At 33.7% G+C, this 21,090-nt stretch overlaps 1 protein-coding gene across 1 annotated transcript; it reads right to left on the bottom strand.

Moving 5' to 3' along the window:
- Positions 1-3,598: 3,598 nt before the first annotated feature.
- LOC131654058 (uncharacterized) lies at positions 3,599-7,066 on the bottom strand. The gene is made up of 5 exons (XM_058924467.1): positions 6,664-7,066; positions 6,448-6,583; positions 4,830-5,050; positions 4,494-4,667; positions 3,599-3,967 (listed from the first exon to the last, which is right to left on the bottom strand). The coding sequence occupies exons 1-5, from the start codon at positions 6,823-6,825 to the stop codon at positions 3,881-3,883; spliced, it is 780 nt and encodes a 259-aa protein (XP_058780450.1). The 5' UTR covers positions 6,826-7,066; the 3' UTR covers positions 3,599-3,880.
- Between the last annotated feature and the right edge of the window lie 14,024 nt (positions 7,067-21,090).

Here is a 21,090-nt window from a genome sequence, read left to right as displayed (position 1 = left end):
AAACTAATCCGAACCAAATGCGGTTTTTTGCGGTTTCGGTTTGGTTTGGTTTGCGGTTTTCTATTGGGTTGGTTTGGTTTTGATCACCCCTACTCCTATTTATGCGTTTACTTCAATCACGACACATAGGATGATTATCTAGGTCAATAGCTGGCTTGTTATCTACAAACATCTTCATTTTCTTAGGTTTCATGATCTTGAACTTTTCTAGTAGCATCTTTATCCATATTTTTTAACATGTTGCATCTGATGTAGCAACATACTGAGCTTCACATGATGACAAAACCACAATGCTTTTCTTCCTTGAGCTCCAAGATATCGGAGCGCCTCCTATCATGAATATATAGCATGCAGTACCCTTTTTCTTGTCTTAATCTCCGTTGAAATCTAAATCGATGTAACCATGTACCTCTGCATTTGTGTTGGTTTTCTTCTATCTTGGTATTAGCACACCATGATCAATCGTACCTTTGAAAATTCCAATGGGCCTAAAATCAAGAGAAATGTTCTCAATGGGCCTAAAATCAAATGGAGGTTTCACACCGTTGAAGTTCACACACACACGAGATACCAATATTGAGACATTCTGAAATTTTTTTTAACAACAAATGATGCATATTTATACAAGTTTGGAATTATTATGGATCACACAAACTTGTTGGTGCAATCACAATTCTATAAAAGTGTCGCCAAAATTCCAACCGTTAAAAATTAACACTACATAATTTTTCTGGGTTATGGAAAAAAATTGATAACCAATTGAGTTTTTTGAAAAAATTTATAATCTCATAACTTTTTTTGAAAAAACCGATAAATTAACACTACTGAATATTTTACGATTATGGAAACAAATCCGATAATCTCTAATACTTTTTGAAAGAAATCAGTAAATTTTGACACACACCAAAATTTTGATTGTAAATAAAATAAATGAGAGAGGTATTGTTGGTATTAGAAAAATTGAGGGGTGTCACGTTAAATTAATAGACATGAGCCTGATTCATAAAACCATTCTTTCTTTAAAAAAAGAACAAATTGATTTAATATTTTTGTCACAAATTTGTAGCAATTGACTTTACTATAATTTGATTATTTTTAAAAAAAATAACTTTAAAGTAAGTTTTATTTTTTATTTGTGAATAAAAATTAATATTATTGTAATTGTTAATGAATTTTTATTTTTATTTTTTAAAGAATAATATTTTATAATAAATTTAAAAAATAATGTTTGGTAGCCAAAAACCATTGTCATTTGAATCAAATTTTACAAAAAGAATAATGTTTGCGGTAGCAAAAGTAACCATTTCAGACATTAATTTTTAATTATTTTTTTTTGGTGGTCAATTCATAACCACGAACATGGATAACAAACAGATATATCCCTGTCTTATAAGTAGAGGTAGGAATAGGTTGGGTTGAATTAGGTTTTGTCAAACTTAAGTCTGGTCTGTGACCTATCATAGATTTATTTTTCAGCTTGAATTTGACATTTTCAAAGGCGTTAGCCTATTAGCCTACTTAAAAAGTCTATACGATTTGAATATATGTAAATAAGCAATCCGACTACTAATTAAATATACTAGAGAATCAAATGTACAATGAAAATGAGACTAAATGTTTATTTAAATTGACTTATTTAAGCTAGCATAATAGCACAAATTTTGTGAGATTATTGGATTGGTAGAACTTGTAAAAACACTTATGTCATTATTGATAAAGTTTTTTCAACTTATTCTTACAAATTCTTCAAGATAAGTAAACTTTACTTTTGTATTTTAATATAAAATACAAAAATACAATATAAAAAATAATAATTAAAATAGACCGACTTGAATTGATAGACTTAAAAGGTTTTTTTATTTATGATACGTGATCAGGTTTATAAAAAAACATAGATCTTTTCTACTTAAAAAAAAGTCTAGTCTAGTTTTGGACTGTGTGAGTTAAGTTGTAAGTCTTTGTTAGTTGGCCTGACTTATTCTCACCCCTATTTACAATAACCCACAAAAATTGAGCAAGGCGAGACAGACATAATTGAAGGTGCAAGGGATCTGCAAAAACGACATCTTTTAAACTTAAAAATTATAAATTTTATGTTAATGCGTTCGCAAAAGCGGACTAGACGAGCAAATTAAAAGTTATAAACCTAAAATTTTAATCTATCTAATAAAAAATTACTGACAAAACAGATGTTTTGACAATAGAAGTTAGTGCAAAAACAAAAAATTGTAACGGCTACTTAAAACTGCCGCAATTACTGTCAACAAATAATAAAAAAATAAATTGTTGAGTGTTATATACATCACAATATCCAGAAATACAATTCAATTATCTATCTTAATTTCAACAAAGGATTCATCTATACCTTTAAGTTTATATTTTTTTATATAATTTAAAAAAGTTAATGTCAAAATATTTAGTTGAGATATTTTTTTTTTTAAAAAAGTTGTAAAATTTACAAATATAAAATAAATTATTGTAAAAAAATAAATTAAATTAATTTCAAGGATGGACGAATGAATATCATTTATTGAAAAGATCTTAATGGATATATTAGATAGATTAGATTTTTTAAAGAGAATTCTAGTGAATTGTTAATAGATGAATGAATTGTTTTATTCTATCTATTAGCAATGCAACCATCATTTGCCACCCCTAATTATATCATCATCATGTCCATTGGCTTCATTTCTATAAATTCACAATGTAGACATGAAGTATTTGATTGGTAAATATTTGTTCAACTTGTCACATTTATTTAGTTTCATTTAGATTATAGTATAGGAATGATGTTAACTACAAAATATATTGAGTTGGAATTTATTGGACGAGAATTAGCATTGTATAAATAATTTGTTATTTAAGATATTTTGTCAATGTACCCAAGAGCACTTGCGTGAGATGGCAAGAATCTCTTCCCTCTTAACGAGAGGTCCTAGGTTTGATTCCTGCCCTGGATACACATTAGTCTCGGGATTAGTCTCTGCAGTTGCGCGCAGAAGATACTCCGGTTTATACCCAAAAAAAAAATATTTTGTCAATGTATTTATTTAAATTATTTAATTTCATTTTCTACCTGTAGTGTGATGATTGAATATGCACTATTTAGATCCTATGTTACTATGTAGATAACTAAGATCCAAGTAAGATCGTTAGATGTTCATTAGTTGGTGTACTACTATATAGTTGGTATTTGTTTATAGGACTAACAACACTTTATCCTGTCATTCTGGCGAGTTCTGTTTTTAATAATACAACACATCTTTTCAGACCTATACCATGGAAATCACCATAAATGTGTATGGAACAATAACTGAATATAATCAACTCTAAGATCAAATAAAAACATAAATCAATTATGCTAAACTCAATTCTGATAGAATCAATTCTACCAAACTCAATTCTACTAGAATCAATTATGTCCACCATCAAACCAAACACACCCTATGTTGATATTTGTTTATAGGACTAATAACATTCCTGTCATTCTGGCGAGTTTCTGTTTTTAATAATACAACACAATTTTTCAGACCTATACCATAGAAATCACCATAAATGTGTATGGAACAATAACTGAAAATAATCAACTCTAAGAGCGAATGAAAACAATATTTGTAGTATTGTGATGATAACAAACTGGTCTTGAACATTCTCAGTAATTTTAGTACACATATAATACCAGAAATCAATTCAGAGAGGAATAAATAACAAATTATTATTATCACTTCTATTTCGGGTTGATAAGATAGATTCACCCGTGAATAGCTACTTTTCCTTGACCTATAGGAGCTACACAAATTGTAACAATAAACAATATAAATAATTAGCCAGATACAGCTATTTAACTGCCTTGATTGTGATACTCTACCCGATAATTGCATTAGAAGCCGTCGGGTGGGAAACGCCCAGGAAAAGGGTTGTATTTTTGTGCTTGATTCAGATGCATTCGCAAAGCATAGTTGTTAACCTGTAAACAAAGCCATAGATACAGCATTCATTAGCATATGCAAAACAATGGAACCTTATGTTCAGATGTAATAAATCAAGCATTTGCCCCCTCACACTCTTTCTCAACGGAATGGGGGAAATTTGAAGATATCCAGAAAACAGTAAACTCCCATCCTCACTTGAAGGACTAATGATTGATCGTAGATAGTGGATTAACTGCCAAAGATTTAACCACGCGGTGGAGAAAACATAGCAGCTAATGCAACTTATGCAAGTCCCTTAGATTCACTTCCATGTATAGGTTATTTTAGCAAAGTTATACCTCGTGCAGTGACCATCAATCTCCGTGAAGGAGATATTTATTAAGTTAAACACCATTTTCTCCCTTTATCTACCGTTTTTACAAAGGAAAAGAAATATATGTATAAAACTAGATAGCAGTTGAATTGTTCCAAAATTTTCAAACCAGAATATGGGAATGATTTAAGTGTTTTGATCAAACGGGGAACTGTGTGAACAGAACGGGGATAAAGCTGATTTCTAACCTCAAGAGTTCTGATCTGTTCCTGGTATTGAGATACCAACTGCTTCAGCTGCTGCAACTCTCGGTCTTTATCTTCATAATCAGAAAGGCGTTCAAGCTGGATTTTAAAAGCACTTTTAAAACAATTTCTCTCCTTGGTCAAGACTTCAACTTGATATTTCAACATCAAATTTTCCTGAAAACAAAAACCACTATATAAGCTCAACATTTACAACCCATAATTACTTTCCACAACCAACAACTTCACTCCATAATTGTATTTGAAATTTCCAATATCAAATTCTAGCAGCACAGTTAACAAACCATTAAGAAAAGAAATTACAGCCCAAACACGTACCCTTTGAAGATCAGTTATTGCTCCAGAACTCGCGTGTGCACTGATTGATTTCTCCAGAACCTCAAGAAGTTTCGCAGCACGAGTTCTGGCATCATCAACACTAGTAGCACATGACATTTCCCTAACAAACAAGTCAATCCATTCAGGTCCATCAGCGGGAAGATTGTTCTCAGCTGGCTGATTCCCTGAGGCAGATGCATCCCCATTATTTTCAAAAACACCTACAAATTAATCCAAAAACTAATCCATCAAATAATTATTTTTCATCTTTATCCAGACACAAAATGCCATAAGAAAAATTGCATTGTATTGCATAACAAAACAGTACTATCACTACATGAACATCCAATTGAAATTTGAAATATTAAGTAATAGACATATACACAAATAAAACATCCTACTGACTAAAGAATATGTTTGGTTATGCGGAAATAAAAATTGATTATTGTGAATTGATTCTATAAAATTGACTTTGATTTTGTGGTGACAAAAATTGATTTTGAATTAATGATTTTACTTAAAGGTGAGTTGAATATAAAGTGCTTTACTTTTTAATACATTTACGGAATAAGTGAACTATACGATAAATTTCAGTGTAAAAAACACTTAAATTAAAAAAACTACAAATCGTTAATCTAGAGATCTTTTTTAATAACTTCTCTTATAGTTTTTCTAAGTCTTCCTTTGCCTCTAATTGTGTGACCTCTCTTCATCGGATCTACTCTCCTTACCATAGAATATACAGGTCTTCTCTCTACATCCTCAAACCACCCTAAGACTATTTCCACCATCTTTTCTACTATAGTTACTACCCCGACGCTCTCTAATATTTTCTTTTCTAATCTTATTTTGTCTAATACTCGTACAAACCACCCTAAGACTATTTCCACCATCTTTTCTACTATAGTTACTACCCCGACGTTCTCTAATATTCTCTTTTCTAATCTTATTTTGTCTATACTCGTACAACACATCCAACGCAACATCATCATCTCCGCTACACTTACTTTATTCTCCTGTTGATTCTTAATTGCCCAACATTTTGTCCGTAGAACATCACAGGTCTTATCGCAATTCGATAAAATTTTCCCTTCAGCTTGAGCGGTACCTTTGTGTCACATAAAACCCCTGAAGCTCTTTTCCATTTCAGCCACCTAACTTGAATTCCCCTTCTATTTCTCCATCATTTTGTATTACAGACCCGAGATATTTAAACCGTGTGACTTGCGGAATGATATGGTCTCCAACGTTCACCTCTAGGTTAGAACAAACATGTTAAAATCAATTCTTAACATCCATAATCAATTTTGAATGCTTCAAACGTGTAAGCAAACATATGCTAAAAGTTTCTTGAAGGTAAAGTAACTTATGTTAAGGTACATTGATTTAAAAGTATAAAAGTGAACTCAACCATAAATTTGATAATTTCTAGAATCAAAAACTCTGATTTCTAGCTTCAAGTTAGAACCAATTATCGAGACAAAATCCATTATAATTAAGAGCAATCAAACCAAACATGTCAAAAATCAATTCTATATCCCTAAAACCAAATTTACTATATCTCTAAAACCAAATTTACTACTACATGTCAATGAATATTTTTAATATCGAATCGAACCTGTTTCAACGGAAACAACATCAGGTTGAGGAGCAATTGCAGCAATTTCATCAGCAGATCCCAAACAAAGCCCGTGCAAACTTTTAATAGCAGCATCCAAATCATTACCGCATTCCTGCAACGCTCTTTCAAGGATCTAAAACAAAAACACCATCAATAATCCAAAACATCAATCAATTCATCAAAAACAACAAAAACAAAATAAAAATCATCAACCTGATCTTCCATATTGGGAAAGAGATTGCGAAGGTGATCAACGAGCGATGGAAGAGAAAGACGAATCGGAGAAGAGGAACAACGGAGCCTCTTGGAAACAGGTGGTGAAGGAGGAAGGTCTTCGAAGAAAGATCTCTTGGTTCCGCACACCGCAGCAGACATCGTTCAAAACTGCGTCGTCGTCTTTTTGGTTTAGTTTTCTTCTTATGCTTTTTCTGTATTTGCTTCTTCTTCCCCAAAATACGATAGCAATTGAAATTGAAATTGAGAAATTAGGGTTAATGCGATAGATAGATATATTCGTGTCTTGGATTGGGGGAATTCTTTTCTCCGAACAAGAAAGTTATGGTACAAAATCGATCTATCCAGGGTTATATGCCCTGCCTCCGAAGTAACATTCTCTTCCCTGTGTCGTCACATCATTATTTTAGATAAATAAATATTTTTGAGAAAATAAGATTTGCAATAAAATAGTTTTTTTAAAGCTTAAATGCAATTCTGGTCTCCGTAAATTAGCGAGTTTTTTATTTAGTTTGAGTCTTTATATTTCACTTTCGTATTCGTTTTACTCCTAAAATCAAAATTCGCATGAAATTTCGCAGAAAAATCTGTAGGAAACCTGCAGAGTTTCCTGCGGATTTTAACTTTAGGGACTAAACCTCAAGCAAAAGGTAAGATATAGGGACTCAAACCAAAAAAATAACTTACAGAGACGAAAATAAAAACTCGCTAACTTATAGAAACCAAAAGTGCATTTAAGTCTTTTTTTTAATCAATATTCAACAAACTATATTTTCCACCAAATCTCACATAGATTTTACTGACAAATCACACATATTTTAAAAATATTTTGATTACATAAAGGAGTGATAATTTTTTATAGCAGAGCTAAATTCAACTTATTTTAGTTTAGCAATCCTTTCGTAGATACACCTACGGAACATGGTGAAAACAGAGTGTTCCGTATATGCTCCTACAAAACAGTCTACTCTCTATGTATATCCGCCTCTACCTCGTCACCAGAAGCCTCATGTGCCACACTCATGGCCTCATCATATCTCCGCTACAAGAAGGAAAACCACATGTGCGCACCGCCGTTCCTCTCCACCTCATCGAGCGCGTCAGCAGGGTTAGCCATCAGCTCCGTAATCAGTATTTCCATCGCTTCCTCCTTCGCCAGCCTACCGTGATCAAGGAGGATACCCCTGATAGGTAGATGCAGGAGGCATGCTACATCATCAAGTTTGATGGTAATCTCACTATGAGGAAGATGAAATGAGGAAGTCTCTAGATGCCATCTCTTCGCAAATGTCATCAGCATCTCGTTATGTATCGTCACGTAGCCGCCTGACAGAGGTCCCTCGGGCCAAAAGCTAATGGTACATCCTATAACCACGGCTGGTCAGGTTGCACGAGACTGACAATCTTATGGGCGTGGTTGTAGAACCTTTAGGGATCCCTTTCCTGAAATTATTAAAAAATAAAAACGGTTATTAATAAGCAAAGCCGGAAACTGAAGAAAATAAATTAATAAGTAATTACCAAAGAAAACTTACATCTCCCTCCCAAATACGTCTGGCTGCATGATCTGCATACCCAGTCAACATGGCCCCTCGGGTACCAAACAGGCTCAGGCACCAGTTGGTCCTCGTGAAGGCTCGGCTAAAGCATGTGTATCACATGGAGAAGGGTCGGTTGGAGTGGGTGTATACGATGGAAAAGGTCCGACTGGAGCAGGTGTATCGGGTGCATCTGTTGTAACAGCAGCTCCATCAGTGACCTGAGATACTACACGCATCCGTCCACGCCGCACGGATGCGTGTTGTGCAGTCCTTCCATGTATTTCCATATCTGGACCGTGGGCCATAATGTCTGCATTGTGATACAAATAACCCCAATATAGAAACTGTGCATTTATAAATAAACAAGTAAAAAAAACAAAAATTTACTTTTTCGTAGATGCATCTACTGAAGTACCTTAGTTTCAAAAAACTGTGATGCTTCCGTAGATGCATCTACAGAATGCCCTAACGTTAATCTCTTTTGTAGATGCATCTACAGAAGTTTCTGAAACTCAGAAACTCAACAATGGCGCAAGCCCACTAAGTCACTCAAAAACTTGATTTTTTTGGATTGATCATACGTTTTAAACATCAAAAATACCTCTAAACTGTATTTCTAAACCTATCAAATCTTTTCTACACCTAAATATCAAATTCTAATTTGATTTTACAAATACTCTAAAATAACTCAAAAAGTCAAAAATTTATCGGTTAAATAGAGTTTTGAACTTGATGAAATGTGTTGATACTTGATGTTGACAATGTCGGCCGAACTCAGTAGAAAGAAATTGAAAGTTTGATATTTGGGGTTGAGAGAGTTTGAGTGTTAGAATTGTGAAGAATAAGATAGGGGAAATGTCTGGCGCGATTATAACGTCAAATACTTCCGTAGATGCATCAGCGGAAGCTTACGTATTTGCATCTACGGAACAAAACAACATTAAACAAAAAAATGGTGCTTTCGGAGATGCATCTATGGAAGTTGGAGGACATTTTTGCCAATTCAGTGGTACGTGAGAGATGCATGAGGTGGGTTGAGAAATTTTCTTGAATAGATGGTTAAAATGCACAAAAAATAATAAAATTACTGAATATAAATATAAATCAACCTTCTATGTGTATAATATTAGCTACAATATTTGAAATATTACATCACACGTTTCGACACCACATACATATTTTTTGTTGACAATCTACAATATAAGAAAGTTTAATGTTCAGCCAAATACCAAAATGCCCTTGTTCTCCTCTATTGTGCCATGTGGATGGCTTTGGCATCCAGGATTCAAATTGTTGTTTGTTGCTGCTTTTTCTAATAAAAGTTGAATAAAAATTTAAATCCTCTCTCTCATTCGTTCTCTTTCTTCGACTTCAAAACTCAGCCTCCCTTGCATCCTCTCTCTAACTACTAGATTTTTGTTAATATTTGGGTTTTATTTTTATGTTTCAGATCTCATAAATCATTGATTTTTCATATTTGTGATAAGTATCAGTGATATTTTTTAGATCTGTGATATTAAAGAAAATCCATTTAGTTTTTAACTTCACGATTTTCTTGTTTTCCAGGTTCTTCAGGTTTAATCTTTGGGTTTCTAACTTCTTTCTTCGTCAACAACAACCAATGATTTGTTGGTAAAATAGTAATGTATGATTATGTGAGAAATAGAATAATCGAAAAAATGTAGGGTTTTCATTTTGTTGGTGTTGATAATGAAAATGGGACAATTTGTTGTTATGGTTTTTATATTAGAATATGGGTTTGATGATTTTGAGTTATAATATATAATTTTCTGGGTATTGTGATGGATTTGTTGGGTTTTTAATGTTGTTCATTCATATTTGATATATCTCTAGACAATAAGCTTGAAGCATTTCTACTTGATGAGATTGAGATTAATTTTAAGTTGGGTTATATTTTGTTGAAATTTATTTTGGTTTGATTCGTTGTAGATTTGAAGATGAAAAATCACAGGAATAGCTGATGAATCAACAACAAACATCAGATTCAAAGCAAGGTTCTAGGAAAGAATCACTTAAATTGATAGGTATTGATGATACTGAAACAATTCTTAAGTCTTTGGCTAACAAGTTGAGAATATGAAGGTGTAGTGATTATTTTGTTGATTATTTTGTTTGAATTTTGCAGAATGGTGTGAACAAGCCTGCATATTTGCATTCAGTGTTCTTAACTCAACAGAAACACAACCTTTCACTCTTCAACCTCGAACAGTAGTCGCCGCCACACACCACCATGCCACTACCTCGTGCACCACCAATCTTGTAAGTTTCATTTCTCCATCCTTGTGCTCTTTCTCCTTTCCTCGGTATTTCTATTACTACTACTACTACTACCACCATGAAAGGATGCGGAGAGTTTCAAGAAAAAGAAGAGTTTTGAGATGCTTTTAACACTTATTTGTTTTTATTTCTAGCATTTTAGGTTGTTGAACAAAATTGAAATTTTCTTGTTTCAAACGGTGTGGTTGTTAAACTCTAAATCTGAACTCTTCTTCTTTTTACATTGTACATATTTTGTTCTTTTTCTTCTAATAAAATTAAGCAAAATTATATCAGTTTTCATGTTTATTTAGATATGAAATATTAAACAATTATTTTACTTGGATATTCAGTTTGAATTTTTAGAAAAGTAATTTTAATCAAGGAGCAGGGGTTTGGATTTTTAGTAGTTTGTTTAAAAAGAAGAAATGATTTTTAGTAGTTAATTTGTGAAATCTTCATCTTTTTGACACTGTATTCATGGGACCAGATTCATCTGGGTTGGTTAATAGCCATGAATATTTGTTAATATTTTTGTTTGTCTCTCAAGTGCGATAACTGAGTTGTTTCAAAGACAATATTGAACAATAATTTTGCACTTCTGTTATAAACTTGAGTAATTGATATGTTAAACCTTATTCTTATATGCAGTTTTTTGTGTGTGAATATTTTGGTGTCACTTTGGAACTCAAGAACACGAACCTATTTCTTTAAACTCATTTTGACATGTGGGACGCAATGTGCTATTAGGCAAGACATCCATTGCCTATAGTGTAATTAATTGTATTTGAAAATCATACTTTTGCACCATTGGTGGTTTACCAAAATTCGCAATGAAAAATATAAGACAATAACATTCTCTTGTGTTTGGTAATAACAGTGAGGTTTGGTTGCATGGTGAGCCTGTCTACTCTGTTGAAAACTTTTTGTTGAAGTTTGTAAATATTACAAGTAAATGTCGTCTGTTTTGTTTTGCAACCTGAACTAGTTATCTTTCACTAAGTGGAAATCTTGTGTTCGTTGATTTTTTTCTTTATAAAAGTGTTGTAGATATATTTTTCTACATGCTTTGTATGTAAAGAACTCAAATGCATCACAAGCTGATCTATATGTCAAATACCAATGAATGCATAATTCTCTTGGATAATTTAGCATACCTTGTTTTTGTGATAACTCTTGATCCTTCAATGCCAAATTTTTTTTGATGTTTTGATGATAATAATAGTAGAAACTAAACTAACATATCATCTATTGCATGAGTTCTAAGTATTGATTTAAGTGTTTTTGTCTTTCAGGTAGTTATGGATCACCATTTTTGGAGAAAGGTTGAACCAAATGCTATTCGTGTAATTAATTGGATTATTCACGATAGTGTTAGTATACCATGAATCTAGCAACATGCCTTGTATAAGTTAGCTCATTATATTTAGAGGTTGTAGTCTGATAATATTTTATAACTATTAGTGACTTGCTTTGAGTGGCCTTGTGGCTTTGTGCAATATTGAAGTTTAATTTATCATGAATGTTTTAATGGCCTATTTACAGCTTCATATAGAAGTTGAAAACTCTGAAATTTGGTGTGAATGATTTATAAAAAATTATGTATCAATTAACCGATAAACCGGTCCATTTTAAGCGAAAAACCGATTAAGTCGAACCCGATCAAACCGAATTGAATTTCAGTCGGAATTGGGCCTAACAAATGCATCCATGGATTTGTCCAGGTTTGACATATTGGGCTCGAATCCAATCCAAACCGACCAATGTCCATCCCTATAAAGAACTACGGCTTACTAAAATGTCCATGTTCTAAGCAAATAACAAAACTTCTATCAACTATTGAAAATGTAAGCATATGTCTATGTCATTAACAATATAAAAAATCATTATTGATTTAAATGTTTTTACGGGTAGCAGACATTCTTTTATACATTCAATTATTATTTTTTACGTGTATCAGATATTTTTCTATACATTCAATTATTATTTTTTCACAGGTACCAGACATTTTTCTAAACATTCAATTATCATTTTTCACGGGTACCAGACATTTTAATATACATTTAATTATTATTTTTTCACCAATATCAGACATTTTTCTATTAAAAATGTACATCTGAAACAAATGCGCGCCCCGTACCAAAACCCGTGCAAACGCACGGGTTTTTTACTAGTTAGTATGTATAACAGAAAGGATAAATGTGTATAACACACAAATTGTTATTTAGTTCGGTGTAAATTCATCTACGGTTGAGAGTATTAACTCAATAAAAGGAATTTTATTCTTAATAGTCAAAAGTACAAATAGGTATTATCTAAACTATCCCATTTAATTCCTTTTTCCTAATACTAGTTGTGAATTTCAATCCATACTCCCTTAAATCTGAGACCCTTCTCATTTTCATTCAAACACTCTCAAATGTTTGTACTATAACAAAAGTATATGAATGATGAATGACTAATATAACTTAAATACTGCATTCTCCTAAATTAGTTATATAACACATGACCACATTAAAACAAAACAAATACTCAATGACAATTAAACACGCCAAGCTTAGTAGAGCAAGGTCTACGTCTTGACAAATGAGAACATCTCCTTAAATAACAATAATAGTCCAAATCGTTTTTGTTTATCTATTACTTAAATAAGTGATTTTCACACCTTTTCTTTTTGTCTTTTTTGATTTCGTCGTTCATCGTTTGTTTTGATTTCCCATATTTCTGTGGTGTATTTTGATTTCTCGTATTTGTGCGGGTATTTTGTTTTTCCATTTTTGTGCGGTGTTTATTTGTTTCAGGTTGAAAGATTAGTTTCGATCTAGTGCAGATTCAATCAATGACTTTGGTGCCGTCAACGCTACAGATCCGGAAGCATGAATATTTCGGACATCTCAATACAGTCAATACATTAATATTTGTAGGCATATGCAATTTGCCGTTTTATGCTATTAACATGGATGCTGTGGATTTGTTCGCAGATTCATCCTTTTTGTTTTTGGCAATTTTGAATTTGTATTGCAACGATGTACTCTATCGATTTGAATGAATGAATATCATTTATTTTCTGTCAAAAAAACAATAATAGTCCAGCTAGCGTTTATGGTTTGGATGCGACTGGAACTTAATAAATGCACAAAATCAATCTTCATAATGTTGATGGTAAATCTCGATTGAAACAAGTATTGAATAAACATAAATCTCTTAGGAATATGAAATTTAATCTTGCTAAAATCAATTCAGGATAAATATTTCCTAAACCAAAACACACTTTAACAATCATATCTCTAATTGGATAAAAAAGGAAACAAATCTTCAAAAGCATGAGATATAATTCAATCATCCTTATGGGCCAATCTCGCAAAATATAAGATATTTTATTTAACATGTTACTTCCCACTAAAGAGTCATAACCACTTTGAGACAAGACATCTCAAAACTTGACAAAATTTATTGCTTCATATGTTGCCTATAAAATATTTCCATTCACATGTAATAACAAATCTATCTTCTAAATGCGTCTCGAAATAGATGTTTTCGTTTCTTGCAGAATCATTCGAGAATAGTGAATGTGATGTACATTAGTGGTGGCAACCCCAAAGCGTTAAACAATTACCTCTGTGTTCCAACTCAGAATATTATTTATTATGTCATTTATCTTCCTCAATTATTTTTCGGGATCAACAGTTAATTTAAGTATGGATCACAATTGTTCCCAAAATCTCAGAACCTTTATTGGATTTGTAGTTTAAGGTATCTTTCCCCTACATTTTTTGGTTCAAAGTCATCATAATGTGTCAATCAGAATGCCATATTAATTTATTATCTTTTTAGGGAATTGCTAATCTCATCCCATGAAAACTAAAAAATGTCGCTCAAATTTTGAAAATGGATCTCCGAACGCACTCATGCACAAACAATTCATTTGTTTTTGAGTTACGCCCTAACTTTTTACCTAAATTTATTTCAAAAATGTATAGCCGTAATACCTTCGAAAATGCATTTTTGAATCCTCTCATAACTTGTATGCAATTTCTTCTCCCACCCTTGAACCTTCTCCACACCCTTTAAAATCCAAAAATATCCTCGAAAATTTCCAGAGATGCATCTCGAGACGCACCTTAAATCACCTCATCCTTCGTAATTCAAACAACCACCTCGTTTTTGCTAAATATTAGTTTGGAGATACATCTCTAAATAATTCTAGGGTGCATTCAAATATGCATCTCCGAAAACACCCATGACCCCCATTTGATACACGTTTTTTCTATTTTCCAATTGTTTTTCGGCTTATATGCACTTTTGGTCCCTGAAAGTAAGCGAGTTTTAATTTTCGTCCCTGTAAAAATTTTTTGGGTATAATGAAAATTCGCAAGAAACCTGTAGATTTTCCTGCGGATTTTGGCTTTAGGGACTAAACCTAAAGCAAAAAGTAAGATATATAGACTCAAACCAAAAAAAGAAAAACTTAAAGGGAGGAAAATAAAAAACTCGCTAACTTAGAAGGAGCAAAATGTAAGTATGAAATGTGCCTAAGAGGGGGGGGGGGTGAATTAGGTTCTTAAAATTTTTCTGGTTTTTAGAAGTATGTATGTTCTTATTTGTCTGGTTTGGTTGAAAGAGGATAAAGCAAATAAATGCGGAAAGATAAACAACACAACGATATATACTGGTTCCCCTTACAATCCGAGAGTACTCCAGTCCCCTTTCACAAGAAAGAGATTTCACTATAGTTAGAATGATTGTACAAGCCTATCCACACCAAATGTGATGCTTTACTATCTAACCTATAGAAAGATCAAAGGCTCTTAAAACCTTTAAGATCTTTAACACTAAGTGAAAGAAGAACAATCCTCTTCAATGCACACACTTACTTCCAACAATCCTGAAAAATAAGTAAGCAACAATATGTTTGAATAATTACAAGAGTTTTTGAATATGAATGATATATCAATCTTGGATTGATCTTCCCTTTCAAGCACACAATTCCTTTAATGATAAACAAGTGTTCAATGAATGTATGATATGAAACTTTGGTATTTTGAGTGAAGGTTATATGCATAAAGTTTCAATGAAAATGAAGTATAGACACTTGGTAATTATTGTGAAAGATATGGACACTTGAATTGTTTGAATTATATGAATGAAAGAGGTAAAGAATAAATTCTGAAAATCTGAAATGTATAGCCTCTAAGACACCCTTACAAAAGGTTATTATGTATGGAAGGATGCAAGGATAAAAGGTGAAGAGGTACGTTTTGAAGAAATGAAGAAATACTGAAAAATTTTCAAAATTTTCACGTGGGAACCGGTTTCTTAATCCAGAACCGGGGTTCCCTATATGCAACGTTATAAAAATTTGAAAAATGAACTGGGGAACCGGTTCCCAGAATGTGGAACTCGGTTCCTGGACATGAGAAGCGTAAAATGAAGTGGCAGGGGGGTTCTGGGAACCGGTTCCTCCAAACTGGAACTCGGTTCCCATATGTAAAAAAAACTCCAAAAACATATTTTTAAAGGTTTGAATGAGTTTCTAATGTTTTGTAAAGTTTATGGGACATGTATGGATGTTTGAACACACTTGTTTATGCATTAAGAGACTTGTATGCCATATACCTTAATATCTTTGATCAATCAAGTTTAAGCTCCTTTTGGAATACTTGAATCTTGTGCTTTCATGTGAATTGATCCATTCTTTTTGCAATTGAGATCTTGTCTTCATCAAAACAAAGTTGTAGTAAAATTGTCATCACACAAGTGCATTTAAGCCTTGTTTTTCTCAATATGGACATTGTTGGTATTTTCACATTTGTTGCATTGCTGATGCATGAATATTAGGTCTGCCTATCTGGATATACCTAATACCAAGTTTAAAAAAAACACAACAAGGAACATTTCGGATATTCATATTCGAAAAACCCTATTTTCCATTAAAAAGTAGGATTTTTTCGGATATGAATCTTCGAAGTTAAGTCTAATAGGGATGACTCGCTCATGTATTCAATTTTGTGAGAAATAGATGTGTCCGAAGATGCATCTCAAAAAATAACATCATCATTCGTAATTCAAACAACCACCCCGTTTTTGCTAAATACTATTTCGGAGATGCATCTCCAAATAATTCTAGAGTGCATTCGAATATGTATTTTCGAAAATACCCACGACCGCATTTGCTAAACGATTTTCTATTTTCCATTTTTTTAATATAAACACTGTTGGTATTTACATATTTGTTGCATTGCTGAGGCATGAATATTAGGCATGTCTATCCGCATATACCTAATACTAAGTTTTAAAAAACGCAACAGAGAACTTTTCAAATATACATATCTGGAAAACATTATTATTTTTATTTTAAAAAATCCAGATATGAATGTTTGAAATCAAGTATAATAAGGATGATTTGCTCGTTTGCATTCAATTTTATAGAAAATAAATGCGTCCGAAGATGCATCTCAAAAAATTTAAAAAAAATATATATAAAGATAAGACCTTTTTTTTTTGCCTAACTAGTATTCCCGTGTATTCTATCTCCCTCTAACCATTATGGTCCATCAAATAAAATTGGCCCAAAATGACCTACCCATCACCATTATGTCGATTAGGTGCGTGCTATTTAACCAATTTCATCAAATATAAATTGTGCAAAATTAATCATTACAATTTTACATTTAAAAAAAAGAGAAAAGAGGTGATGCACTGACAGTGTAAAATATTTTTACACTGTCAATCAATCACCATCATGTATCAAATTAAACCACTCTTTTATTTAAAAAATAATTTAATGACATGACTAATTGATAGTTTTCTATTAGATGACAGTGTAAAACTATTTTACATTATTGTCAGTGCACTACCTTTTAACTCTTAAAAAAAAGGCAATACAAAAAAATGAGATTAATTATTTTATTAATTAAAATGCTTTTTAAAAGTTTGTTAAATTAGTTCAATTAAAATTATGTCACAATTAAAAAAAGGCAGCTTCAATAGTTATAACTTATGAGAGCAATAAGGAATCCATTTTTTGAAATAAAGTTAAGCATAAAATTGAGATTTAGCTATATATAGAAAAAAATGAATAGTGTATATGGGTGCATCGAATATACATTTCTAAAAGAAAAAAAAGTCTAACTAGTATTCGTGTGTATTCTATCTCCCTCTGACCATTATGGTCCATCAAATAAAATTGGCTTAAAATGACCAACCCGCCATTATGTCGATTAGGTCGATTAGGTGCTATTTAACCAATTTCATCAAATATAAATTATGGAAAATTAATCATTGCAATTTTAGATTTTAAAAAAAAGACAGTAGATAAAAAATAAGATTAGTTATTAATTGATTAAAATACTTTTTTAAAAGTTTGTTAAATCAGTTCAATCAAAATTATATCACAACTGAAAATGCAGCTTTAATAGTTTTTTATAGTTTTTTTTTTTTGATGGGAAGATAATTTCATTAAGAAACAACAGCTGGTACAACATGAGGGTTCTCCAAGGATGGATAGACCCCAATCCAAGTCTTAGAACCAATTACATAAGCTAGTTTAGCCAAATTATGAGCTTGAACATTACAGTTTCTGCTATGAAATAAAAGAGATGAGAAAGTAAAACTAGAGAGCAAGGATTTAATATCCAAAACCACAGGTTTATAAGCTGCAAACTTAAGAATGTGATTAACACTATCCACCACCACCTTTGCATCAGACTTTATCACAATTCTCTCCAGCTGCAGTTCCGAAGCCAAGTCAAGACCCCACCTAATAGCCATTGCCTCCCCAACTGCAACCTCAACCATCACATCTTCTCGTTTGCAGGCCGATAGGGAAATATTATGCTGATGGTCCTAAATAACGCATCCCATGGTCAACCTACCAGAATCAGAAATGCTTGCATCTACATGGATGAAGTGAACCTCCTACTTGCTTTGCTCTGGGCCAATACCATCCAGATTCTCCTTTCTGCTAGCAACGTTCCACTTGTTGAATTCTACTACACTATTCACAGCTTCCGACGCTGTTGTGACTGGCGATGGAACCTTAGCTTGGTATAACTTGGAGTTTCGGGCCAACCAAATTCTATAGACCAGGGAACAAAGGACTTGCGCACTGAAAACGTCTCCACAAAGAAAACTCAACAACCAGTCATTGAACTCCATATGAGAGGGGATTCTATAGCTTAGAATTGAGGAAAAACATACAGCCTTAGCAAAGTCACACTCCAAGAAAATATGACGGACAAATTCCACCTCCATATTGCAGAGAGAACAAGTAGGATCAAGACTGATACCTCTTTTCATTAAATTATGTTTTGTGGGAAGAATGTTCCTAGCAGCTCTCCATAGGAAATTCTTCACTCTGATATGGACTGGAGCTCTCCATATTTGCTGCCACAGCTTCTTGCACGGAGGACTAGACGGTCCAGGCATCAAGGAACTTTTAACCTGCAAACTGAGATGATAAGCGGATCTAACTGAATACTCACCAGACTTTTCAAAGTGCCAAATCATTTTGTCCCTCAAAGGGCCTCTAGCCAGGGGCAAACTAACAATCTGGACAGCTTCCTCATGGTCAAAGGCTTGAAAAATTAGGTCTCTCTTCCAGGTTTTTAAGTCTTCATCAATCAGATCTGCGACCCTACTATCCTCAGGAAGCACCCTTCTATGAGATTGAACTTTAAATCCAGTATTTGAAGGCAGCCACCTATCCTCATAAATTTTTATTTGGTTACCATCCCCTATTCTCCATCTCGAGCCCTTGTGCACTATCTCCCTTGCGCTGAGAATGCTTCTCCAAGCATAGCTTGGGGAGAAGCCACTGCTGCTTCTATCCACGGATGTCCTTGGAAAATATCTCCCTTTAAAAACCCTTCCCACTAAAGAACTTTCACAGTCCATCAACCTCCAATATTGCTTGCCCAGAAGACTCTTGTTGAAGTCACTTATGCCACGAAAGCCAAGACCACCACTGTTTTTAGCTTTTGACAATTTATCCCAACTCAGCCAATGAACTTTCCTTTCACCATCTTTAGAACCCCACCAAAACCTTGCCAACATGACTTCAATCTCATTACAAATGGCTTCTGGCAGTTTATAACAGCTCATAACGTAAGTTGGTATCGCCTGGGCAACTGCTTTAATCAGAACTTCCTTACCCGCTCTAGACAAGAATTGCTCCTTCCATCCCTTAATTTTCTTCCACACTCTCTCAACCACGAGTGAGAACACTTCCTTCTTCGATCTACCAAATATCACCTGTAAGCCCAAGTATCTTGTATGGCTGGCAACAGTCTTTACACCCATCCTTGCGCGGATCATATTTTTATCCTCTTCTCGAACATTTTGACTGAAAGATACTTCTGACTTATCAAGGTTGACTACTTGTCCCGAAGCATTCTGGTATGCAGTGAGAGTTGATATAATTGTATCTGCTTCTTGGGCCGAAGCTCTAGAAAACAAAAGGCTGTCATCTGCGAAAAACAGATGTGTGAGAACTGGAGCTTGTCTCGCAACTTGAATTCCATGCGTTCTTTTCGCCATAGCTTCCTTCTTCAACATACCTGAAAGAACATCAGCACAAATTATGAATAAATATGGGGAGAGGGGGTCTCCTTGCCTAAGACCCCTCTCCGGAGTGAAAGTTCTGCTAGGCTGACCGTTTATAAGAATCTTGTAGGACACGGTAGAGATGCATCGTCTAATCAAGTTGACTAAACTATCAGGGAAACCCATCGCTGAGAGAACATCCACCACAAAGGTCCACTCCAATCTATCATAGGCCTTGGACATGTCTAACTTGAGAGCCATCACCCCCTTCTTGCCTTTCCTCTTTTTCTTCATCCAGTGGAAACATTCCATGGCCACCAACGCATTGTCTGTAATAAGCCTCCCATTGACAAAACCACTCTGTTCCTCATCAATTATATCCGGCAGAATCCTTTTAATACGGTTTGCTATGGTCTTGGAAACCAACTTCATCACCACATTGCACAAACTTATTGGCCTGAATTCCTTCGGTGTAGCAGGGTTCTTGCATTTGGGAATAAGCACAATGTGAGTACAATTGATGTCGCCTGGGTCTCTGTTGTTATTGAGAATGTCCAGCACTAAACTACACACTTCTTGACCCACTATGTGCCAGTATTTCTGGAAGAATAAAGCAGGGAGACCATCTGGTCCAGGTGCCTTTAGGGGACTCATTTGATGAAGGGCTTCCCGGACTTCCATGGCAGTGAAACTTCCTTCACACCACCTGAAATGTTCCTCAGTGACTTTGCCTCGCACTACAGAGCACACTTCAGCCGTATTTTCTGGTAAAGAAGAGGTGAACAAATCAGAATAGTAATTAACCAACAACCTTTCCACATTCTCGTATCCGCGCCACCAAAAACCGGCTTCATCTTTAAGCTTGTGAATCGCATTAGTTTTCCTACGTTGCTCCGCTTTCTTATGGAAGAATTTCGAATTTTTATCTCCATGTTGTAACCAAACTGCCCTACTCCTCTGTCTCCAAAGAACTTCCTCAGCTTGCAGCAGGTTGTTTCGTTGAGCTTCTAGGGCTTTATGAAAGGCTATTGCTTCCTCACTAGAG

The sequence above is a fragment of the Vicia villosa genome, linkage group LG2 (genome assembly GCF_029867415.1).
Source record: "Vicia villosa cultivar HV-30 ecotype Madison, WI linkage group LG2, Vvil1.0, whole genome shotgun sequence".
NCBI classification, from domain to species: Eukaryota; Viridiplantae; Streptophyta; class Magnoliopsida; order Fabales; family Fabaceae; genus Vicia; species Vicia villosa.
The sequence above is the reverse complement of the archived record's forward strand: the minus strand, read 5'-3'. Positions and strand labels throughout refer to the sequence as shown.